Raw genomic sequence first — 26,629 nt, forward strand, 5'->3', positions numbered from 1 at the left:
GAGCTAAGAGGCACACCCCTCACGAGTATCACTTTATGTCCCACAGTCCAGTCCAATCCCTGTCTGAAGAGTTGGCCTCAGAAATTGTTTTAGTTCTGGGCTGATAGAGAATCCACGGGCCATGCTTTCCGGGGTACCTCCAGTCTCAGTCAGACCATTAAGTCTGGTCTTCTTACTAGGATTTGACTTCTGCACCCCACCTTTCTCCTGCTCCATCCAGGACTCTCTGTTGTGTTCCCTGTCAGGGCAGTCATTGGTGGTAGCTGGGCACCATCCAGTTCTTCTGGTCTCAGGCTGATGAAGTCTCTGGTTTATATGGCCCTTTCTGTCTCTCAGGCTACTACTTTCCTTGCATCTTTGGTGTTCTTCATTCTCCTTTACTCCAGGTGGTTGAGATCAATTGATGCATCTTAGATGGCTGCCTGCAAGCTTTTAAGACCTCAGATGCCACTCTAGTATTGTAGAATCTTATCTCCTAGATCCCACCATAATCCCACAGCTGGATACTAGATACATAAAATGCTTTGGATAACCTTTCTTTAATCTAATCCACATATCTATGTATGGTTTAACCCCCTCCACCACACACAAGTTTGTGCGGCATTGTCCTGTCCATGACAAATTTGACAGGTACACCTAATGTCCACATCTAAGGCCTTACTTTCCTTATTTTGTTTTTGTTTCTTTTCTTCAATTTTCATTGCAAACTGCTTTATTCCTGCAGACCTTCCACTTCAACTTCCCTTTTTATTCCCAACGAGGGCCCTGGGTGGTGTAAACGATTTGTGCTTGTCAATGAACCAAAAGGTTGGCGGTCCAAACCCACCCAGCAGCACTGCAAAGAAAGGCCTGGCAATCTGCTTCTGCAAAGAGTACAGCCACAAAAACCCTACAGAGCACAGTTCTACTCTGTAGCACATGGAGTTGCCATGAATCGGAATCAACTCCATGGCAACAGGTTTAGATTTTTTTGTTTTGTTTCCAACACCTGGGCTCCTCTTTTTCTAGCTGCCCATAACAATTGTCATTTGCAAAATGCATATATTTGAACTAAATTTCCCAGTTGTGGAAAAGGTCCCAGCAGCAAATCCCCAAATAGTACATAGGGGTTCACTGTACTATTGCCTTCATTTTTGTGTATGCTTCAAATTTTCTATAATAAAAAGTTTTAAAAAAATTAGCCATGCATTTCTATATTCTAGATTTGGTTACAAGAGGAATTTGTGGTTGGGAAGAAATTAACATATTTATATACCACACCTTTGAGTTTTTGCTCAAGGTGCTCCCTCTGCCTGGCATGCTCTCCCTAGTTCTCTGCCTGGTGAAATTTCCCTCACCTTCCCAGGTCTAGGCAGGAACCTATGGGAAATGCCCTGGCAGAGCCTATGACTCCCTCCTTTCCTTTCCCAAAGCACTTTAAACATAAAGTGCTTATCACATTGCATTGTGGTTAGTTGTTTATGTAGCCGTCTCACCCCCTGCCGTCCATCCCACAGGCCAACAAGCAACTCAAGTGTACAAATGTTTTTCCTCATTTTTGCTGCATCTCCAATGCCCAGCACAGTGCTTGGAATAGCAAATTACGATTGGATTTCTCAGAAACATGGAGGGCAGTGTCTGCACCAAGGAGTGGCTTCAGGGGACTTCCCCTGCCACTACCACTACTACACCCTCAGTCTTCCCCTCTCCTAAAAAAATAAACAATCTAAGTAAGAATACAACCTCAAAACAAGTCCTCCAAGGCCCTCTTACAATGAGATTGCCACTCCTAAACTGTTCTTCATAGGAATTCCGGCATCAACACTACAAAAAATGCAAGCTCCTCTTAACGCCACAAAATAAAATACTTACAAGGCACCTCACAGTTTTCAAGCACCTTTGCCCTGTCTTCTTTTTTTTTTTTTTCTTTTTTAATCCACTCATCCCTGGGAGCTAAGGCAGATAGTCCTAGCCTTGTTTTTTCAAACACTCAAGGAAGTAAAAGTAACATGTCCAAGACCAGAGCGGGTGACAGCTCTGGGCCTAAGACCTTTAGCTATTGATCTGTCCATTCTCCTGCATTCCACTAATGCTAGGCTCCATATTTATGAAGGAATTTTTTTCCTCTGGTAGATTTTTCTCCCCATTGTAAATGGTGGCATTAGATTGTGGCACTATGTTCAATATCCATTTCAAACAAAGTCATTTGGGCAGATACACATTATATTTAACAGTCAAATATATCCCTCTTGTGTTAGTATTGCTGTATGATTTTGCCATAAGTACTTATTGACTAAAGTGTTTCCAGTGAATTACCAACTGTTCAAAAATGCCATGTTATGCATTTCTGCAAATAGAAATATGTAATCTATTATCTAAAACAATTCACTCCTGAGAAAGCACTACTACTTACAGTTTAAGTGCAAGACCTTGATTTGCTCTTCTTTTATAATTCATCTTTCCTAAACTATTAAATTTAGATTACTTATCACATTAGCAGACTCTTCACTTAAATGTGCTCTTAGTTCCTCTATATAATTTTGTATGATTTAATCATCACTTCAATTCTCTTACTATTTATTGCATGTTACTCTTCTAATATTAGTACGTATCATTTTAGACATAAATAGGGCACTGTCTGCCAAAAAAATCTTGTTACTGTGTCATAATGAAAGTCAAGATTATTTCTCACATATTTTAAGTTATTCAAATGAGCCACACTTAGCTTTTCTCAAATTACTTACTTTTTTTCAACAAAGGCCTATAATAGTCACTTTTATGCAGATCATGTCACTTCAGATTTTCAAGTTTGATCTGGTTACGAATCTGCTAATTGTAAAAATTTCAATATGGCAGAGCGCAAAATATTTCACACAAGTGCAAATAGAGATGACATGCAGATAGCTGCAGGATGTGAATCACTGCCCTTCTGCATCCAACTCCGAAATTCAGAGGCAGTTCACTCTGCAAGATTTCTTGCTCAGTTCTTAAAAGTTCAGATGCATCACCTTTTAATCAGAGTAATAAACTATAATTGTTAACTTACTGTGTAATGTTTACTGCTGAACCTACAATCTGGCCAAACAGAATATTATGCTGTCAGAGCCCGAAAACAATTGCAGTCTGCTGTTAAACACAGCTTCCTTCTTATAGGGCTGTCGTCTGGAGTTGGAATGTTTTATGGTTTTAATTGTTTTAGAATAAGGGTCTTTTCTCTGAGAAGACACTAGTACGACGAAAGCAGCCTCCCGCGTGACCTTCCTAGCACAGACCTTGAGCGAGTGACTGCGGGGGCAGAGAGTTGTGATTTTCAGCAAGGGACTTGACAGCTCCGCTGGGTTCCTCACACTTCGCTTTCAGGAACAAAAAAAGAATGTTACTCTGCACTTGCCTCTTCTCCTAAATTACATTTACCCCTAATTAAATTACATTTACCCCTAACGGTCTGAATAGCCGGAAGAAGATATGACTCTATTCTTCTGTCCCGTGATGCCAAGAGAAAATAAACCCCCATCCAAAAGCGGATGCTGGAGTCGGGGCTGGGCGGGGGGGCGAGGAGAATGGGAAGGCGAGGGCAAGGGGGATTGCAAAGGACGGTGCTCTCTCTCCCCACTGCGCTGCATTTTCTCCACCACGTGTAATAATCTCATGCAGGTGGCACCCCAGGAGAGGCTGAGGTCTGTGTTCTTCTGCATCCCCGACAAGGACTCTCAGCCTCTTCCCCTGCTCCGGGGACCCTCGCCACCCGACGCCCCAGCCGCGCTGCGCCCCGGCATCGGGCTGTGGCTTTAGGGGGCCCTTCTCGAGATACCTTTTATCCAGGCAGGCGATCCACTCGGCTGAGGAGGAAGAATGGGCAGCGTGCGCAGCGACCATGTTGGGCAGCGGTGCGCGGTGTCCCCGGCTGCTGCGACCTCCCGCGCTCGCTCTGCCTCAGCCTGCGCCTCGCCGGCGATGCGAACGCCACTCCTCGGTGCCCGCCCTGCGACGAGCGCAGCGGCAACGGGCCCGCCCTCCTAGCGGGCTCCCGCGGCCTGCGGGGCAGGGGGCTGGCGAGGGAGGGCACCCAAGGGGCGGGACGAGGGGCGGGGGGGCCCGAGCCGCCAGCCCGCGGCTGCCGGGCTGCACTGCGGCGCACGGAGTAGGGAGGCCCGTGTTCCCGCCCGCCCGGGGGGCGGGTGCCGACCCCGGATGCGGCTACCTGCGACAGGTGGCCACTGCGTCCCCAGGAGACCTGGGCCCCGCTCCTCACCTTGGGGCCTCTGAAGCGGAGAAGGTGGGAGGGCGCCATGGGGTTGGGGAGGATGGGGGGGTCTTGTCAGAGTCTATATTTTTCATCCAGCAAATGCCACTAAAATGGCTGCTGCCTCTCTGTTTCCTTAGAAACCCATTAGTCTTCCTCAGCAGCTGACAAAACTTGCAGGCGGTTTCTTGCTCACCTTTAAAATGGGATGAAGGGTAGGGGTATTGCGGCTTGGGGATGGGAATATCCACAGTGGTCTCTGAGTGTGGAATCCAAGGGACGGTTTATCCTAAAGGTTGAGGAAGAACTGAAAAAGCATCGCACGAGTGGTTTGAGGCAGAGAGGGGAGGTCAGGCGGCCAGAAGTGCCTGAATAGAAAAAGGTGACCAGTGGTTACTGAGGGACTCAAAAACGGAAGTTACTGGCCATGAACCTTGGACCTGCTTGGACTTCCATCTGCAAGATGGAAAGAAATGCAATGAAGAATCGGGAGGAGTTGGGTTACAGCAAAACTGAGGTTTAGGGATTTGGGGCCAAGATCCCAAGACACTTGGGTTAACTTGGATAGTTGGCTCCACACACTTTTCTTTCCATGGCTGGTGTGTTGAATGGATTGTCATAAGGGCCTGCATACTGCAGGTGTTTACAACAAATGTTATGTCTAGAAGTTGTTCGGTTACACTCTGCTAGAAATCAAAATACCTGCTAATGTTTATTTAGGAATTTGGGAACAAGTTAAATCTTTTGAATAAGGAGTGTTCGGGTGGCAAAAATAGTTAAGCACTAGCGGGAAATGTAGGTTCAATCTCACCCAGAGGTACCTCAGAAGTCAGGCCTGGCAATCTGCTTCCTAAAGGTCACAGCCTTGAAAACCCTATGGATCAGTTCTCCATGAGTCAGATCAACTGGACCAACAACAACCGAGCACCATTTTGGTATTTGTGAGTGTGGGGATAGGCGATAGGGAAAGAGGCGTAGCATTGCTTTCCTCACTTTGGTGATTTTTTTTGTTTGTTTATGTGTTTTCTTTCCTACCTACTCCTCACTCCCCTGCTCAGAGGAGGTTCAAGGAGACTGGAGAGAATGAAACATCAAGTGCTTTCCAGGATATTTCTATCCTAATAAAACTACCGTCATATTAAAGCCCTCATAACAATGTGCTGTCTCCCCTCTGCTCTACAGACAGGATGTGGTTTCAGTGTTCTCCCAGCAACAACTCCCTGCTCATTGCACGTCCTGCCAGCCCCAAGTGACCTTCATCCTGCTCATTTCTATCATGTGTAAGGTAAATCACATTTAAGATATTATACCGTAAGAAGATTAGCAAAGGTATTTATGTTGTTGCTTTTTTAGGAGACACGTATGAAGGATAAAATGAGTTTCATGTATTTATTAAGTTTTATTTATCAAGGCATCAGAGAGCTACTGATGTTTCAAGATCACCAAAGGCTTTCTCAAAATGCCTTTGCTCAGAGAATGTTTAGAGGTAAGGAGCTAGTGGAGAAATGAACTGCACGTGCACGTCACCTGTCATTACACAGAGGCTCAGGGTTGCCATGATTTTCAGCCGTGGTGTTGCTGTTGTGTGCTGTCGAGTCAATTTCAACTCATAGCAACCCTTTGGGACAGAGTAGAACTGCCCCATAGGGTGTCCTAGGCTATAATTTTACAAGAGCAGATTGCCAGATCTTTTCTAAGAGGAGCGGGCTAGTGGGTTCGAACTGCAGACTTTTAGATTAGCAGCTGAGCGCTTAACCACTGAGTCATGCTACCCAGGCCTGCGTGGCTCCCACCACGCTGCCCAGGGGAGGAAGCATGTTGCACAGGGCACACTCAGGCCTCTGCCCTGCACAGGCAAGTGTTACAGCTCTTTAGTAGCAGGCAAACCTCCTACACAGAGGCCCCCAGTTCTCTCTCTATGGGACTGGCCCAACATCTCTCCGTCTTCAGTGTTACAGCTCTCTCTTCTGGGTCTAGGTGGTTCTAGATTGCTTTTGGCATTGGGACTCTGGGGTCCAAAGGACACACTCCACTCCAGACTCTTCTTGATGGTAGTGAGGTCCCTCTAAAGCTCTGTGGAACTGGCCCTTATATAAGCCTAGCAGGGTTACAAAACCGGCCAATCCCCTAGCTGGACTATAAGAGGCTCGATCCTATTGGGAAAATTTTCACGCCACTGTTTGCATAGTAAATCAACCAATCCCTTGCAAGATTGTGGCCCAGCCAATCATTTTGTGGGAGTTACAAGACTATGGCTAGAAAACCCAGATAAAAGTAATTCGTTGCATTGCACTAACAAAGTAGCACATCTTCTCTCTGTTGCCCAAGAAGCTCATCAGCTTATCTCTTATGATCTTTAGATTTCCAGGCTGGAGTCAGGCATCAGTCCTCTGTGCACAGACTACAGGCAACTGTTCTCTGAGGGACACACTGAAGCCCTCCCTTCACTACCATTGGAGGTATCATAACACAGCTGTTACCAAAGAAATACTCTTCACAAAATCTTCCCTCAGTTTCCACTTCCTAGACACTTTAATTTCCTCCTTTGGAGAAGGAGTATTAGACTCATGAAACTGGTCTTTGGTATTTTGATTGAAAATCTGCATCTCAGCACCTCACTTTGGAATTTCCTGTCTCTTCAATTGTGATACCTCAGCTGAAACTTTTGAGTTTAACATCTGTGACTTAGGCAAGTGAAAACTGAATCAAGTCAACTTCCTTTTCTACGCCTTCTACATTAATTCCTAGTCAACCAAGACAATTGCCTTTTCTAGGCAGAGCTATTCACTTGGGAGTTGTAAAGAATACCACACTCATTAGAAAAGTACAGTTTACATGGTCCCTTGAGCTCTCTAAAGAAGAAATGTGTAATTAAAAATATCTAATCAGGAAAACCCCAATTTGTGGGTTAAAATCAACAACTTAGTAGTTTTGATTTAAATTTTTGAATGTTTGTTCAATTTTTTTGGAGAGTATATTTGGACTAAAACCTTTAAATGATACTTAGGAAAGTGGCTAAAATTTTGTTTACAGTAACACCAATACGCATGACCAGTGTTTAGAACCTTAATATTTACAGTACTAAATTAGGTATTATTACATTTCTTTATGAGTTTTAGAAGCAAAGTTTTTTGGTATTTGCATCATGATGGCACATAAAAGCTGAGTAAAATTAAAGAGGAATCAGCTATTTCGTTTTCATCTTACTTTAGAAATATCTAATTTTGTGGCACTGGAATGGAAACAAATGGCAAAATACCATAAAAGCAAGAAAAAAATAGGTATTGGTTTGTCAGTGATGGCCTTCCAATTTCCAGAATCATGAAGAACTAATGTAAATGTTTAAATCCTTAGTTGGTATATTCCCTGTGGAGAGAATATGTACGGTTATAGTCCCTTGTTTTACAGAAAAGTAAATTAACGTATACAGTCAAGAAGCATAGTTAAAATGAACTCTCTCAAGTAAAAACAGACAAAAAAATTTCAGAGCTAAAATTTGTGAGTTAGTTATTAATGGAACTAAGTCCTAAAAGAAAGAAAAAACTTTACCTCAGAAGTAAAATTATATGCTAGAGAAGCATACTGACTTCTACAAAGAAAACTGGAAGTTATTTGTGTTATTTCATATAACATCACAGCCTGCCTATCCAGGAGTTGGGTGGGAAAGTACTTGTCACCTCCCTCACTCCTCCTTCCCAGATGGGACAATTCCACAGGAACTAAGAATGGTGAAAGTCATTGTTATGCAAATCATTCTGGTACAAAGTAGGTGTGAGGACCAATCAGGTTCAACACTTCAACTATGCCATAGCCTTCCTCACCAAAACTAAAATAAACATAAACAAACCAGTTGCCTGTTCCGTGTCAGAGTACAACTGTGGTCCATAAGGTTTTCAATGGCTGATTTTTCAGAAGTAGATTGCCAGGACTTTCTTCCAAGATTCCTCTGGGTGAACTCAAGCCTCCAACCTTTCAGTTAGCAGCCGAGCATGTTAATAGTTTGCACCCCCCAGGGACTTCCACCAAAACCAAGGCTACCCTAATTGCCAAAATGTTCTGCATGCCCCTTCCTTGAGTCAAGGCAGCAAAGCCACAGTGATGAACTTGAGTAAATAATTTGGGGTGAGGAAAATGTCACCATGTTACCACGTTAGTCTTAGACCTATTTTCTGGTGGAGTTGATCTATTTTGGTGAAATAACAAGATGTCATTGCTTTTTGATATCCTGTGAGAGAAAAATAGTGTATTAGTCAACTGGGGAAATTCTACCTGTGTTATTATACACATTTTTCACATTAATAGAGAAAAGTACCATAAAAACAATTTCTAGTGAATTACAGTCACCCAGTATTTGTTACAATTTCCTTTCCCTCTGTAATCAATATGGGGTCCTACATACTTCAAGAATAGCTTATTTTCTAGACTGGATTCCACAAAGAAAATAAGCACAGGAAAGAGAGAATGTGACTAAAAATCTTATATTGATTATATTAAAATCTCATCTAGGTTATATTAAACCAAGAGCATGCAGAACTCAAGGGGAGTAAAACAAAGAATTTTCATTTAAAGTGAGAAACATAAAATCTTTACTGATGTTATGGATTGAATTGTGTCCCCCCAAAATAGGTGTTGTAAATTCTAATATCTATGCCTATAGTTATAATCCCATTTGGGAATGGGTTGTCTTTGTTATGCTAATGAAGCAGGATTAGTGTAGGGTGTATTGTGAGGCAATCTCTTTTGAGATATAAAAAGAGATTAAACAAGCCAACAGAGGAGAGATGGCGTTAAATAGATGCCAAGATACAGGGAGATCTCCAAGGAACCAGGAAGCAGAAGCTAAAGAGACAAGGACCTTCCTCCAGAGCAGAAAGAGAATGCCTTCCCCTAGAGCCGCACCCTGATTTAGTGCTGAGAAAATAAATTTCTGTTTGTTAAAGCCACCCACGTGTATTTTTGTCATAGCAGCACTAGATAACTAAGACAACTAGATAATAAAATAATGAGTTAATCCCTTTCCTTAGATAGCACTAATTTTTCATTTAGAAAATATGGTGGTGCAACAATTAGTAAAGAAGATTCATTTTATTGGCATTTCTGGATTGGAAGTACTGGTTCCTGAGGTAGAAAACAATCAAAAAGTTTAGGAAAAGAGTTCATGAGAAGAAGACTGGATCTTTTCCCACTGTGGCCTCTGCAGGGAGTAGTACTGTCCCTTCTCGGTAAGGTAGACAACACCCCTTCAGTCCTCCAAGTCCGCATGAGGGGAGAGTCCTCCTCTGTCAGCTCTTTCCTCTGCCTGGTGCCCCGGAAGCCTGGCAGCTGTGAACCTGGAGGCCCCTCATCTCCTCGGAGGAGCTGCACAATTTAACCCTGGAAATGGAGCCTTCCCTTCAGCTGAACCCAGGCCCCGACCTGCTTACAATAGGTTTGTTTGTGCCTAAGATGACCCCACTGCCACCCACTCACCTACCTCCCAACTGACTGTAGAGATGGGGACTTTTTCATTTCTTCACACCCCTTTATTCATGTAGTCATTCAATTCAACAAATATTTGTTCAACTCCTACAATGTGCCAGACTCTATGCTAGACACTGAGGAAAGAGCAGAGAATAAACAGACCACTTCCCCACATGCATGGAACATAGTTGCAGTTGGTAAATTGGGAGATAAGCAAATAAACTCATAAGTATATAAATCTATTGGGGATAAAAGCTATGGAGGGTAATAAAGCAAAATAAGGGAATACAGGGAGATGAGGAGGGGGCTTCTATTTTGTGTAAGGTCATCAGAGAAGGCCTCCCTGATAATGTGACATTCGAGCAGTGCATGGGACCTGTCTACACACCACCTGTCTCACCCTCAGCCACTTGCTCCTCCTCAGCTGCTACAGCAGACAACTGACTCAATGTAGGCCCATGAGGCTTCACTGCCTGAGGCTCACCAGCCTCAGGCCTAGAGTATCTGGCTCCTCTTCCAAACCCAGCTGAAATGCTAAACTGCAAGGCCTTCTTTTCTGAGCAACTGCTAATGGGGCTGAATGAGGCAACTCAGAAATGCAGAGGATTTAACTTCCCATGAATGAACTTTGACCAGTGGGAGACAGGAGATTGGAAGAGGCTTGAAAGATAAACTTCCTCTCCCTTTCTCCCTCCGATGAACTGTTTCAGTGCATGGAACATACAGCCTGTCCAAAACTGACTGTGTGAGGGTCAGTAATCTTGAGAGCAGCTCAGCTGGGTGATCTTGGTTTAGGGTCTCAGGTTGCAGTCGAGCTGTTGGCAGGGGATTGTAGTCATCCCAAGGCTCAATTGAGGCTGGAAAGTCCACTTCTAAGCTCATCCACATGAGCTTCATTGTAAGTAACTGCATGGTTTCTGTTAAACTGGTGAAATATTGAAAAACTTAAAGACCCCCTACCACTGTCACTGACCTCTTGGTGCCCAGAATCTCAGTTTGTAAAAACTCATGGAAAGGAATAAATGGGAGTGTTAGCAATCTAAAACTATTCAGGCTCAAAGAAATGTAACAGTTTGCAATGGCTTACTTTTATTAAGCTCCTACTACCGCACTAGCAAGGAGCCCTGGTAGCACAAATGGTTAAGAGCCTGGCTGCTAACTGAAAGTTGGGCGGTGCAAACCCACCCAGCAGTTCCATAGAAGGGTGTGGCAATCTGCTTCCATAAAGATTACAACCAATAAAACCCTATGGGGCAGTTCTGCTCTGTCACATGGGGTCGCTATGAGTCGAAATCAACTCGACATTACCTAATAACAACCACCTCCCTAGCAGTTTAAAAGAATAAATCATGGCAGTGTGTTTCAAGTCCTCTCTAAGTGATCATTTGATCCAGCAACCTAACCTGTGGAAATCTATGCCAAGATTAGAATCCACAATATGGAAAAGGCTACAAACAAAGATGCTTGTTGAAGCATTGTTTGTTAGAAATCTAAACTGTAGAATTATTAATGAATACACATATTCCTTCAAAAGAATACCATGAAGTCATTAAAGTAGTAATTAAGAGTATTTAGGATATAATACAGGAAAGTGCTTAGGATATAATATTAAGTGGAAAAACTAGATGAAATTTATTGTAATGTGATGTCATTTATACATGCACATAGAAAAGGCTGAAAAGGAAGAGAAAATTATAACATCTGTGTTAGAAATTATAGAGTAGTGGGTAAATTTCTCCCCCTTTTCGCCAAATTTTCAATACATTTTTATAATTATAATTTTTTAAATAGTTTTATAATCGACATCTAAAATTGTCAGTTGCCATCCCTATCTTAAGATATTGAATTTGATAAAACATAAATGATCTTACTTTCTTTTTCTCATTTCATTTATTTTCCCCAAATTTTTAATTTGAAATTGTAAGAAAAGTTGTGAGACTAGAATAATATATCCCTGTATATCCTTCATCTAGATTCACCAACTGTTGCCACATTTGCTTTATTTCTCTCTCTATAATACCTACACATTTTGTCTTTTTGAACTATTTGAGAGCAAGTAGCAGACATTTGACGCCATGGTCTTAACTACTGCAGCACGTATCCTCTAAGAACAAGGGCATTCTTCCTCCTCCTACAATACCACACTTAAGACATTTAACGGTGATATCATCTAATATAAAGTTTATATTCAAATTTATCCAATAGACAAAAATAAAATTTCCTTTATAGTTCTTTTTTGTTTGTTATGTTTCATCCAGGAGTCAATCAAGGATCATGCATTGCATTTAGTTGTTATGCTTCTTTAGTCCCCTTTGATCTAAAACAGTTCCTCAACCAGTTTTGTTTTTGTTTTTGTTTTCCAATTCTTTTATGACTTTTTTTTTTAAGATTCCAGGGCAGTTATTTGGCAGAATATCCTTCAGTTTGGATGTGTCTGGTTGTTTCATCGTGATTAGAAATAACTTGAATTTCTTGGTTAACTCATCCATTTTATTTTGTGTTGAAAGGACACTCTTTTTTCCCGGGTCCTGTGAAAATAGAAAATCTCTAGCGTGTTAAGAAGATACATTGAGATTTTGTTTGAGTGCAGTATTTAGTTGAGTTCAGGTGTGTGTATCTGAACTTCATCATTGTGTCATCTAGAAAATAGTAACTAAGAACATGGAACTTAAGAAATCCAAGCACATGGGAGCTAGTGTAAGTAACCTCTAATTCCCACCTGAGAAAGGAGGAGTCTGTCTGCTTTTTAGTCACCTAAGTTTTGTCTCTATCAAAGGAATGTTGCCTAGTCTTTGTTTCCCTCCATTTGCCAGCTCAGTCTGTAAACTAGACAGGGAGTCAGTCGTTCTTGGATCTAAAGATACCAGATCACAATCCTAGTTGATAAAATCAGCTGCTTAGCCACTACTAATGATTGCATTACTAGAACTTTTGAGTCTTGAAAAATACCTAGTTTCAGAACTAGAAGAGCAGACTCTGGGCAGGGAGAAGTCTGAATTTCGTTTATTTCTTGTCATGTTAAGGCTGCCAATAAATCATACCAATTTATATAAATAAAAGCCATGGCAAGGGTGTTGCCTTAATGGTAAGTGCATCTTACTTGAGACTTGCAAGTCTGGGTTATATTTCTAGCAACAGCCTACTGATTCATCCGAGGGCATTGGCTTAAGCCCCAGGGATGACAAATTTTTTTGAACCCATACCATCCTCTTATGTCACTTGCCCATGACAGTGTTTGTTAATTAATCACAGTGCTCTTTTCTATCAGCCTGGACACTTTCCCAACACAGCACTATAGGTAGCCACTGACAATAGTTTGTAGTCAACACATCAGATGAAATCTTTATAACACTTAATATATATGTAACAAATCATTCACTATTTCAGCATTCTTCACATGTATAATTCAGTGACATTAGTTATGTTTATCATGATGTTCAACCATTACCATTATCCGTTTTCAAGTTTTCTGGTCACGCTTAACAGAAACTCAATGGCCCCTAAGCAGTGAGTCCCCCTTTTCTCCTCCCTCCTGCCTACCCCTGGTAACCCTGGGAACTTTGATCTCTATACACTTGCCTATCCTAGATATTTCATATAAGTGGAATCACACAATGTTTGTCCTTTTGTGACTAACTTATTTCACTCAGCATAATGTTTTCAAGTTTCGTCTATGTAGTAACATGTATCAGCACTTCACTTCTCTTTATGGCTGAGTAATATCCCATGGTCTGTAAGTACCATATCTCATCTAGTTTTTAGCTTCTCAACTTCACCTGAATATGATTGGTTAGAGTCTAGAACAATGTTCGTCATGAATGACCTACAGCTGCCTGGAAAATCTGGTTAAAATCTCATAATCAGAGTGTGTTGATCATGTGATTGGTCAAGGGAATGAAAGGAAATAATTACATAATAATATGTATAGGTGTGCATATATATATATTAACTGAAATGCAGTAGAAGTTTCTTTCTTGCTCATGAAATAATTTTTTAAAAAGTGGGTGGGGATATGGGGATGTGAGTTCTACTGTACACAATCATTAGGGATCCAGGATAATGGAGACTCTGCCATCTTAAACATATGACTTCCCAGGTCACTATGGGCATTGGCATCCACCTGGTGGTAGCGAAGAAAGAAGCTTGAAGGAGCACTGCATGAGAGGCTTTTATGGGTCAAAGCTAAAAGTGGCTCTTGTCAATTCTGCAATATTCCATGCTAGAACACAGTGACATGCTGTGCCTAACTACAAGGTGGGCTGGGAAGTGTAGTTTATGGCGTGGAAAACTCTTCCCAATGGAATTGTAGTATAGAAGGGAAAATAGATGTTGGAGGTCAGTCAGCCATCTCTGCCCACAGAGAGGGGCATTTCCTTGAAACTCCCAAGGCTTCTGATAGGACAGGGGAATGGCAATAGTACCAGAGAACACCTAGCAGTATGCCATGCATAATATTTGTCTGAACCTTTCCATATTCCAGCTGGTCTATGACTCAGCCACATGTGAAGATGAAACTGATGGTGATGAATATTATTAACCCTGCAATGCATTATTGAAAAAATGTGTGGGATTTTAGCCTGTAGGATATCTTTAAAGATAAAACGGGAGTTCCACTTCCCCTTAGTATGTAGAAAGCAGATAGGAAAATTACTCTACCCTAAAAATAAGAAAAACTATAGATAAAATACACAATTGTGATTTTTCTTGAATCTGTCAGACAGCTTAAGTCATAGGGCAACTAAAAAAAAAGAAAAGAAACAAACCTATTGCTGTTGAATCAGTTCTGACTCATAGTGACACCATATATCACAGAGTAGAACTGCTCCATAGAGTTTTCTTGGCTATAATCTTTTTTGTTAATTGTACTTTAGATGAAGGTTTACAGAGCAAATTAGTTTCTCATGAAACAATTAATACACATATCGTTTTGTGACATTGGTTGCCAACCCCACAACATGTCAACACTCTCCCCTTCTCAACCTTAGGTTCCCCATTACCAGCTTTCCTGTCCTTTCCGACCTTCTTGTCCTTGGCCCTAGGCTGGTGTGCCCATTTAGTCTCATATACGTGGTTGAGCTACATGTATTATTGTTTGTTACATGGGCCTGTCTAGTCTTTGGCTGAAGGGTGAATCTCAGGAGTGACTTCAGTGCTGAGTTAAAAGGATGTCTGGGGGCCATACTCTCGGGGTTTCTCCAGTCTCTGTCAGACCAGTAAGTCTGGTCTTTTTTATGAGTTTGAATTTTGTTCTACATTTTTCTCCAGCTCTGTCCGGGACCCTCTATTGTGATCCCTCTCAGAGCAGTCCATGGTGGTAGCTGGGCACCATCTAGTTGTGCTGGACTCAGTCTGGTGGAAGCTGTGGTGGTTGTGGTCCGTTAGTCCTTTGGACTAACCTTTCCCTTGTGTCTTTGGTTTTCTTCATTCTCCCTTGCTCCAGATGGGGTGAGACCAGTGGAGTATCTTAGACAGCTGCTCACAAGCTTTTAAAATCCCAGACACTACTCATCAAAGTAGGATGTAGAACATTTTCTTTATAAACTATGTTATACCAGTTGAGCTAGATGCCCCCCGAGACCATGGTCCTCAACCCTCAACTTGGCTGTAATCTTTACAGAAGCAGATCACAGGCCTTTCTTTCCACAATGCCACTGAGTGGGTTTGAACTACCAACCAAGTAGCCTGAAATCCAAGGTCCCTCTAAGAATACAGGTGGCAAGCACTGGCTCACCTTATTCAGAGCACAAGAAGAATAGATGCCGTGTGTTACATAAGCAAGTAAGAAGTACCAATAGTACTGAAAGAAGAAGTCCAAGCTGCACCGAAGGCATTTGGTGAAAAACAAGACTCCAGGAATTGACGGAATACCAATTGAGATGTTTTAACAAACGGATGCAGCACTGAAAGTGCTCATTCATCCATGCCAAGAAATTTGGAAGACAGCTACCTGGCCAACCGACTGAAAGAGATCCATGTTTGTGCCCATTCCAAAGAAAGGAGATCCAACTGAATGCGGAAATTATCAGCCAATATCATTAATATCACATGCAAGTAAAATTTTGCTGAAGATCATTCAAAAGTGGCTGCAGCAATACATCAACAGGGAGCTGCCAGAAATTCAAGCTGGCTTCAGAAGAGGACGTGGAATGAGGGATATCATTGCTGATGTCAGATGGATGTTGGCTGAAAGCAGAGAATACCAGAAAGATGTTTACCTGTGTTTTGTTGACTATGCAAAGGCATTCGACTGTGGATCATAACAAATTATGGATAACATTGCAAAAAATGGGAATTCCAGAACACTTAATCGTGCTCATGAGGAACCTGTACATAGATCAAGAGGCAGTCGTTCGAACAGAACAAGGAGATACTGCATGGTTTAGAATCAGGAAAGGTGTGCGAGAGGGTTGTATCCTTTCACCACACTTATTCACTGTATGCTGAGCAAATAATCCAAGAAGCTGAACTATGTGAAGAAGAACAGGGCATCAGGATTGGAGGAAGACTAACTAACAACCTGTGATATGCAGATGACACAACCTTGCTTGCTGAAAGTGAAGAGGACTTGAAGCACTTACTGATGAAGATCAAAGACCACAGCCTTCAGTATGGATTACTTCTCAACATAAAGAAAACAAAAATCCTCACAACTGGACCAATAAACAACATCATGATAAACGGAGAAAAGATTCAAGTTTTCAAGGATTTCATTTTACTTGGATCCACAATTAACACCCATGGAAGCAGCAGTCTAGAAATCTAATGACATAGTGCATTGGGCAAATCTGCTGCAAAAGACCTCTTTAAAGTACTCCAAAGCAAAGATGTCACCTTGAAGACTAACGTGCACCTGACCTAAGCCATGATGTTTTTGGTCACCTCATATGCATGGGAAAGCTGGGCAATGTGTAAGGAGACCAAAGAAGAATTGATGTGTTTGAATTATGGTGTTGGCGAAGAATATTGAACATACCATGGACTGCCAAAAGAACTAACAAATCTGTCTTGAAAGAAGTACAACCAGAATGCTCCTTAGAAGCAAGGATGGTGAGACTTCGCCTCATATACTTTGGACATATTATCAGGAGGGATCAGTCCCTGGAAATGGACATCATGCTTGGTAAAGTAGAGGGTCAGCGAAGAAGAAGAAAACCCTCAACAAGATGCATTGACACAGTGGCTGCAACAATGGGCTCAAGCATAAAAACGATTGTGAGGATGACACAGGACCAGGCAGTGTTTTATTCTTTTGTACATAGGGTCACTATGAGTCAGAAACAACTCGACAGCACCTAACAACAACAACAACAAGAATTCAGCTAAAAATTTTAACAAATTGTAGAAGTCTGAGTATGAGCTAATGTGACAGTGTAGAACCTCTGGGAGCCCTAAACACAAGGGAGTTCACACCTCCTCACAAGCTCTTCCCCACAGACCTTCATCTGGTGCTCATGAGAATGATTGGGGTTGGGGTGGAGACCAGAGAAATCTTCCTCAGGGGTGCAGGCCTAGAGGAGGGGAGCATCATTGCTGTGGGAACATCATGATGATTCATTAAGGAACAAAAGCCTTAAGTCACTGGGAGACAGGCAGAAATTCTGTATTCCCAGGACATGGAGAAGACTCATTGCAGCTACCAGTTACCAGTTGCCATCCAGTAGATTCCAACTTATGGCAACCCCTTGTGAGTGTCAGAGTAGAACTGTGCTCCATAGAGTTTCAGTGGCTGATTTTTCAGAAGTAGATCACTAGGTCTTTTTTCCAAAGCACCTCTGGGTAGACTCAAACCTCCAACTTTCAGTTAGCAGCCAAGTGCATTAATCATTCGCACCACCCAGGGATTCAGAGGAAGGATAATTTTTTTTTACAAAACTATCATTGTTGGAGGGGCAGAGAATAGTCCAGAGCCCAGGAGCTTATACCAATACCATCAGAAGTCTTCTACCACTGGGAAGAAACAGGAAAATCCCATACAAGACTTATCAAAGATACAAGGCAATATGGCTGCCATGGAAAGGAGAGGCAGAATCTCTTAGAAACCCCACTCCTGAGACTCAGGCATACAAGAAGACTAAGGTTGGAACAGGACGACACCTAGCAACAGTGAGTAACAAGTAATAGCAATCTACTTCTTGGGGATGGGCAAGAGTTTGGATAGAGACCCCTTCTGTGGTGCAGATACACAGCGAAGGCTGAAAGCTGTTAAAAAAAACAAGTGAAAAGGCAAGCCACAGACTGAAGAAAGCATTTGAAAAACATGTGTCTTACAATGGACTTGTATCCAGAATGTATAAAAAACTCTCAAAACTTAATAATAATAATAAAAAAAATCCAGCTTAAAAATGGGCAAAAGATCTGAACAAAGACTTCATCAAATAAGATATATGGATGACAAATAACTACATGAAAAGATGCTCAACATTATTAGTCATTATGAAAATGCATATTAAAACTCATTGAGATACCACTACATACCTATCGGAATGTCTAAAATTAAAAAGACTGATTATACCATGGGCCAGCCAGGATACGGAGCAACTGAAGTTCTCATACATTGCTAGTGAGAATGCAAAATGATACAGCCATTTTAGAATGTAGTTTGGCAGCTTTTTTACAAAGTTAAACATACACTTACAATATGGCCCAGCATTCTACTCCTAGGTGTTTACCTAGAGAAATAAAAACTTAATGTTCACCCAAAAAACTGTATATGACTGGACTAAACCAAAGCTAAGAAGTTTCCTGAATACAATCAAATACTTCGAGGGACAGAGTAGCAGGGGCGGTGGTCTGCAGACCATGCTTCCAGGGGACATCTAGGTCAATTGGCATAACAAAGTTTTTTAAGAAAATGTTCTGCATCCCACTTTGGTGAGTGGCATCTGGGTCTTAAAAGCTAGTGAGCGGCCATCTAAGATGCAGCAATTGGTCCCCACCCACCTGGAGTAGAGGCGAATGAAGAACACCATGGACACAAGGAAAGTATTAGCCCAAGAGACAGAAAGGGCCACATAGACCAGAGGCTGCATCAGCCTGAGACCAGAAAAACTAGATGGTGCCTGGCTACCACCAATGACAGGGAACACAGCGGAGAGTCCCTGTTGGAGCAGGAGAAAAGTGGAGTGCAGAACTCAAATTCTAGTAAAAAGACCAGATGTAATGGTTTGATTGAAACAGGAGGGACCCTGGAAGACATGGCCCCTGGCCTCTCTGTTAGCTCAAAACTAAAACCATTCCCGAGGCCAACTCTTCAGACAAAGATTAGAATGGACTATGGAACATAAAATGATACTTATGAAGAGTGTGCTTCTTAGCTCAAGTAGATACATGAGACTAAATGGGCAGTTCCTGTCAGAGGCAAGATGAGAAGGCAGAGAGGTCAGAAGCTGATTGAATGGACACAGAAAATCCAAGGTGGAAAGAAAGAGTGTGATGTCACAGTATAGGGAGAGCAACTACGGTCACAAAACAATGTATGTATAAATTTTTGTATGAGAAACTAACTTGAATTGTAAACTTTCACTTAAACCACAACAATAAAAAAATATATATATATGGAAAAAACTGTATGTGAATATTTTTAGTAACTTTATTCATAATCACCAAAAACTGGAAGCAACCCAATTGTCTTTCAGCTGGTGAATGGATAAACAAAGTGTGGAATACTACTCAGCAATAAAAAAGTAGAAACTATTGATATACCCAGCAACTTGGACGTATCTGAAATGCATTATGCTAAGTGAAAGGAAGAAGAACAGAAAAGCTACATACTATATGATTCAACTTGTAGGACATTCTGGAAATGGTCAAACTATAAGAAGAGAAAACAGGTCAGAGGTTACTAAGGGCTGGGGTAGGTTGGGGTCTGGACCACGAAATAAATTTTTGAGGTGATGGAACTGTTCTATACCCCAAATGTGGTGGTAGTTGGATGAATGTATGCTTTTGTCCAAACTCATAGAAGTGTGCACTAAAAAAGGTAATCTTTTACTGTATATAAACTATACCTCAACATACCTGATAAAAATTAATAAACAACCACGTAAAAAGATACAATAGATGAGAGCAGGGACTCTGCCTTACTGTTTTAAAATCAGTTAGTACACTGCCTGGCAAGAACATGGTGTTTATTATGAACAGTTGTATTTTGCTCCGAAATATCCCCTGCTTCTTTCTAGAGGCTCCTCCCTGTGGGGCCTTGCCTTATCAATTCAAGTAAGCTCACTCCAGACAATGCTAATTCATCTGACATATTCTAAGAGTTCCCTAAACATTCTATAAACTTAGAATACATTAGGTCATCTTTGATTAAAAATGTATTTAACATCAAAGAAAAAAATACTCTGAATGCTATACGGAAAGATCTAAATTTTTTCTAAAATATATCTTGTAGATTTCAGTTGTTTTGTGTACCACATCAAATCAATCTTTGGTGAATTCAATAACATACATATTTTTATGTTCCCATAAAAAATGAATATTATATCAAAATATTGTACTGGAAAAGGATTTATCATGGTACAGTATTTTTTTATATAGTTTTTGTTGTTGCTGTTGAGAGTATACAGCAGGACAGACACCAATTCAACAGTTTCTACATGCACAGTTTAGTGACATAGATTACATTCTTTGAGTTGTGCAGACATTCTCACCCTCCTTTCCTGAATTTTTCCTCCCCCGTTAACATAAACTCACTGCCCCCTAAGGTTCCTGTTTAATCTTCCTAGTTGCTGTTATCAACTTGATCCCGTATAGATAGATCTTAAAAGACCATAATGCTCAAAGCAGGCATTCTTTACTAGTAAAGCTAAACTATTGTCTGGTTTTAAGACTTCAGGGGACATTTTTGGTTTAATGTTTAAAGATTATCTCAAGGCAGTAGTTTCAGGGGTTCATCCAGCCTCCATGTCTCCAGAAAATATGAAGTCCATGAGAATTTGAAATTCTGTTCTGCATTTCCCCCTTTTGATCAGGATTCTTATATAGAATCTTTGATCAAAATATTCAGTAGTGGTAAGCAGGCACCATCCAGTTCTTCTGGTTTCATGGCAGAGGAAGCAGTTGTTCATGAAGGCAATTAGCCGCACATCAATTTCCTCCGCCTACTCCTGACTATCTTTCTTCCTCTGTTGCTTCAGGCAAATAGAGACCGATTATTTTACCTTGGATGGCTACTTGCAAGTTTTTAAAACTCCAGGCGCTACACAACGAATTAGGAGGTAGAACAGAAGCACTAAACATGTTAATAGGCCAGTTAACTGGGATGGCCCATAAAACCATGACCCTAAACCTCCAAACCAAGGAACCAAATCCCATGAGGTGTTTGGTTGTACACAAGCAGCCTCAGCAGCTACTCTTTTGCTATTGTTGTTGTTGTTGTAATGGTACAGTGATTTTTTACTTTGCCTTCTTTTCACAATTTTGGGTTTCCCAGTTTAGGAAGTTATTTGGCAGTGAAATTATAACTGACATCGCTTTACTTCACCAACCTCACAGTCTTTCCATTGGTATGTAATTCTACCTGTCACAAACTATTCTGTTACCTAAAACTAAGGACTGTCTTTTCTTTAAAAAAATTTTTCAAATGGCATTTTTATTATTATAAATTTGCATTCTTATATCAAATTTTTTAACAAATTACATTCCATGTGACTAATTTCTGGCCTCGTGTATCTTTCTATTATGGACCATTTCAAAAAAGATCAGCAGATTTCATTTACCCTCCCCTTGAAAAGTAGATCATTTCTGTCCTTAAGCCAGGAGTTCTGAGCTCTATTATAGCAATACTCCTTTTTATAGCAAATATTTTGTGACCCTTCCTTTACTATCTTGATATGAGGTGTCTTGCACATTACGGGATGTCTGGCACCCCTAGCTCACACCCACTAGAGGCCAGTAGACACCTTAATCATTGACAACCAAAAAGAATCTCCCTCACAAAGCTCTAGGATTCCCCCTGGGTGGGAGGAGGGTGAAACCATCAGCATCAAGAAGCACCACTTTAGGACATGTTTCCTTAATGGTAATGTTTTGGTTAAAAAGAACAGACTTAAACTAAAGAAGAATGTATTTTTAAAAAGCAGGTTCAATAGGAAACACTGTAACTAAAGGCAGTTTATTAGTTATCTTTTGCTGCAAAACCAATCACACCAGAGTTTAGCAGCTTAAAACAACAACCGTTTATTATCTGAGGGTCAGAAATCTGGGAGCGTCTTGGCTGGGTGGTTCTGGCAGAGAGTCATTCATGAGGTTGCAGTCAAACCAGGACTGCGGTTGTCTCAAGGATCCACTGAAGCTTAAGGATCCACTTCCAAGCTCATACACATGAGCACAGGCTTAGTTCCTCTTTATATGGGCCCCTCACAAGAAGGCTTCCTCTGTAGCAAGTGATGAGTGATGAAGAGAGGGAGAGGGAGAGTATGTGCACACAGGCAAACGCTGTGTCTTTTATAAGTCTTGGAAGTGACATACCATCATTTCTGCCATATTCTGTTGGTAACATCAGCCAGTCCTACTACAATGGGAGAGGGGACTTCACAAGACTGTGGAGCACATTGGGGGCCATTTTGAAGGCTGTTTATCACAGGTAAGGATCTTTACATTTGTAAATATTCAGGTTGTAATTTTATTGCATTGTAAGGAAATATTTCATAGAACTGAGAGGAATAGAAAATATTTATGAAGTTTTGTTCCAGCTGAATAGAAACTGTGTCTTAGCAACATGAAAATATCATTTTGGTTATCTGAGATTTAAAATCACAGTTTATCCAATGTCTATTTTTACCTTGTATTTTAGATTTATTCAACTGCTGAATGTGAATGAAGGCCCGTTTGACTTTATCACATATATAAGTAAATCTGAAAACACAATCTTAGAACGCATACATGTATATTAATTCTAGCAATAAGAAAGTAAATTCTTTATTAAAGCAGAAGATTAGGCCAAGCCAATCACATATTTTAGTAATAAGTACCTATTTTGGCCAAGCATATAAAAATGGTGTAGACTGAGAAACATGAAGGTGAATGTGTAGGCCAAGCAAAGACTTTTCAAGATCAAAGTCCTGTTTATAACGTATTCCCACCTTCTTCATATTAATGAGTTGGCCATATAGACATTGTTAATATTGAATTTTGCCTGAACCCTGTGATGTTGGAAAATAGCCATGGTTAAAGAAATCCCCCACCCTTTATATTCAGGAAAATGCTTTGCTGCAAAGAACCACCCTTCCTATATGACTTAGATAAGACTCATGGGCGTCCCCTTGTTTACCTACAACAAGGCTAGACGCATACCCTCCAAGTTCCCATTCTTGGCCTCATAAATGATTGCTTGTCCCCAGTGATCAATCAGCAATAAAGTGCTTGTAACCAAACTTCGGTTAAGCTTCTCTCCTTTCCCCAAGTCCCTGAGCATCGACCTACCCTCAGCCTGAGCCAACATACTAGCCCTCTTCAAGGACCCTTCACACAAAATAGGCTGACCTCAGCATAAAATATTCTGATTTACTATCCGTTGATGTCACCCTCTCATCACACTTTCCCACATCTGTTTTTTTCTATTCTTGTTTACTCTCCATCTCTATAAAAGAAAAACACTTTTTCACCAATTCTTTCAGATGCTTGCAGATCTTACAGTTAGAGTTTTCTCTCTATTGTCGTCACCCTCCTCCCTGAATATTGCAATAGTCCTTTTCTCTTTCCCCCTGTTCTATCTGAATAAAGTTTCTCCCTACCCAAGTCTGGATTTGTTTTTTATTTGACAATATTCATCTTCTACATTTCCTGACTCTCAAAGACAGGATGTCAATTTTGTTGATTTTTGCTACTGGGTGGAATTTTTTTTTTTATTTATAATTATAAATTTCTGGCAATTTTATAATAAAACCTGTTGCCACCATGTTGATTCTGACTCACAGCAACCATATAGGACAGAATAGAACTGCCCCATTGGGTTTCCAAGGCTGTAATCTTTACGGAAGCAGACTGCCACATCTTTCTTCCAAGCAGCGGCTGGTGGGTTCGAACTGCTGACCTTTTGGTTAGCATACGAGCGCTTAACCACTGCACCACCAGGTCTCCTTAATTAAAATAAAAACAGAAACCAAACCCATTGCTGTCAAGTCAATTCCAACTTATAGCGACCCTATGGGACAGAGTAGAACTGCGCCATAGGGTTTCTAAGGAGTGACTGGTGAATGAATTCAAACTGCTGACCTTTTGGTTAGCAGCCTGAGCTCTTAACCACTGCACCACCAGGGCTCCCCTTAATTAAAGTAGACACTAAATCATTATAATGTAGTGAAATGTTGTCTAGTGCCTTAAAAATTATTATCATTGCAGTACTGTAATGTGCACATTTACAAAATACCTTAAGGAAACAGCCTCTAATAGCTTTATTTATTTCACCTCTAGATCACTAAAAAGAATCCTCATTTAGCAGTTGAAGTTCAGGCCTTCAAAGGATCTTAAAACAAATTTTAACCTTAAGATGATTATGACCTTATCTAAATTTTTCCATTACATTTTGATTATTATACTACTGGGCAGCCAGTTCACATATGACAATTTTCATTTCTTTTCCCTATGGAAATAAGCTTTAACTGAAAGATTGAATAATATTAAAAGCACTGAATAGTCTGGCATCATGCTTTGTTTGCTCTGTGCCACCCTTGCTGGTTTAGTAGCATCCAGAAAGGCCGCAGCCCCATGAGGAGGGCAGTTGTCACATGGTGATTCGGCTTACATAAAGGTCTCAGCCTTCTTGACACATGGCTACAGCGTGCATGGAGATTGAAGACATTATGCTGAGTGAAATAAATCACAAAAGACCAAATATTGTATGACCTCATTTATATTTTTAAAAAAAAAAAAAAAAAGCAAGAACAGGCAAATGTATAGAGACCAAAATTTATTATTAGTGGTTACCAGGGGCTGGAGGAAGAGGAAAAAGGGGAGGGGTTTGTTTATGGAGCAGTGAGTTTCAGTTTACAGTGATGGAAAAATCGCACTGATTAAGGGTAAAGGTTGCACAGCTGATTAATGTAATTGAGGTCAATAAGTTGTACACCTGTAAAAAGTTGAATTGGCAAATGTGTGACAGATATATTTACAACAATAACAAAAAAAAATAGGTGCTACTGAGACTACTTATGTACAACCAAACACCTCATGGGATCTGGTTTCTTTGTTTAGAGGTTTAGAGTCCTGGTTTCATGGGACATCCCAGCTACTTGGCCTAATATCATGTTTAATGCTTCTGTTTATTGGATAGTGCCTGGCATCTTAAAAGCTTGCAAGCTGCCATCGAAGGTACAACAATTGGTCTCTATTCATTTGGAGCAACAGAGGAAAAAGGAAGTCAGGAATAGGAAGAGGAAAAGGAATGTGTGGCTGGTTGCCTCCATGAACAACTGCCTCCTTTGCCATGAGACCAGAAGAACTGGATAGTGCCTGGCTACCATCACTGAACATTTTTATCAAAGATTCTGTAGAAGAATCCTAATCAAAAGGGGAAAATACAGAACAGAATTTCAAATTCTCATGAACTCCAGACTTTCTGGAGCTGTGGAGGCTGGATGAACCCCTGAAACCACTGCCCTGAGATAATCTTTAAACTTTAAACCAAAAATATCCCCTGAAATCTTCTTAAAACCAAACAATAATAAGAATGTCTTCCTTGAGCATTGTGCTCTTTTAAGATATATTTATATGGGATCAAATTGACAATGGCAACTAGAAAGGTTGTCCCTTAGGGGACAATGAGTTTATGTCAATGGAGGGGGAACAATTTGGAAAAGTAAGGTGAGAATAGTTCTATAGAAGGTGGGGCCAAGATGGCGTAGTCAGATGCTTCCGGTGGACCCTCTTACAACAAACACCCGAAAAAACAACTGATTCGATTATATATGGCAATCTGGGAGCCATGAACATCAAAGGCAGAGTTGAGGATGCAGACTGAGTGGCAGGGGGAGGGAGAGACAGTTTGGAAGCAGTGAGGAGTTGCCAGACCTGACCCGGCAAGAGCCTGAGCCCTTCAGGCCTGATCAGCTCAGGGGTGAGCAGTGAGGCAGGCAAGCAGCCATGCTCGGGAGGCACATTTTCCAGACTGGGAGAGACCCAGTACCAGAGAGTCTACTCAGCCACCCAGAACCGGTGAGAAGCAGCCCTCGATCCAGCGAAAGATAAGTAATTGCATACAGCCTACCACGCGGATCAGAAACACCCCTCTTAGGGAAAAACCTCTCTCCCATTTACCTCCCTGCTCCCTGCTCTGCACTGGGTCCCAGACCGGCTTCAGCAATTGCCGAGTCCCCTGGGCCTGAAGTAGGATCTGTCACACACCCTGAGCCATTCTCCCTGCCTTGGAGAGTGAACAAATTAACAAACGGGAAAAAATAAACTGCCGGCTCCCCTAAGCCAGGAACCCAGAGAAGGCACAGCTCCTTTGCCTGGGCACAGGCATAAGGGATCTACGGACTTTGAGTGCCTTTCCCCCTGCATAGACTTGTGCAGGCCCATCTCAGCAATGTAGGTCCTCATTACCGCAGTGCAACAGGATATATACCAGAACTCTAACTTCAACTGTTTCAGCTGTGAAGTGGCAGGTTCTTGACATTTGACACTGCTCTGCCCATTAGGCAGGGTCTTCACCTACCCACATCAGGGGCCTGAGGACTCGTGGCTCCACTCACGCCACCTAACCACCTGCGAGAGGGACCCATAAATAAGAGATGTCTCCCAGTCCTTACAGCCAACAGCATTAGGTGCTCTTAGTCCAGCTGCAAAACCCACCCATCCAGGCCTATAGAGAACAGGTACATGCCGTCCTCCTGGACACTCGGGGTGGCTGTCAGCACCCTGCCTTGCTCAGAGTATGTCCGCCTGCTGCAGCCAGATGCCTATGCCTACACCAATCACCCATGCCTGTCTAGGACTGTAAGTGAG

At 41.4% G+C, this 26,629-nt stretch overlaps 1 protein-coding gene across 1 annotated transcript in view; it reads right to left on the bottom strand.

Moving 5' to 3' along the window:
• The window catches only part of RAPGEF4 (Rap guanine nucleotide exchange factor 4), a 375,780-nt gene extending 371,848 nt beyond the window's left edge, over window positions 1–3,932 (bottom strand). The window contains exon 1 of the mRNA XM_004375502.2: window positions 3,791–3,932. Coding sequence (XP_004375559.1) covers window positions 3,791–3,855 — 65 coding nt within the window. The 5' untranslated portion in view covers window positions 3,856–3,932. The remainder of the gene's footprint in view (window positions 1–3,790) is intronic.
• Window positions 3,933–26,629: the final 22,697 nt, after the last annotated feature.

This window comes from Trichechus manatus, unplaced genomic scaffold (genome assembly GCF_000243295.1).
Source record: "Trichechus manatus latirostris isolate Lorelei unplaced genomic scaffold, TriManLat1.0 scaffold00037, whole genome shotgun sequence".
Lineage (NCBI taxonomy): Eukaryota > Metazoa > Chordata > Mammalia > Sirenia > Trichechidae > Trichechus > Trichechus manatus.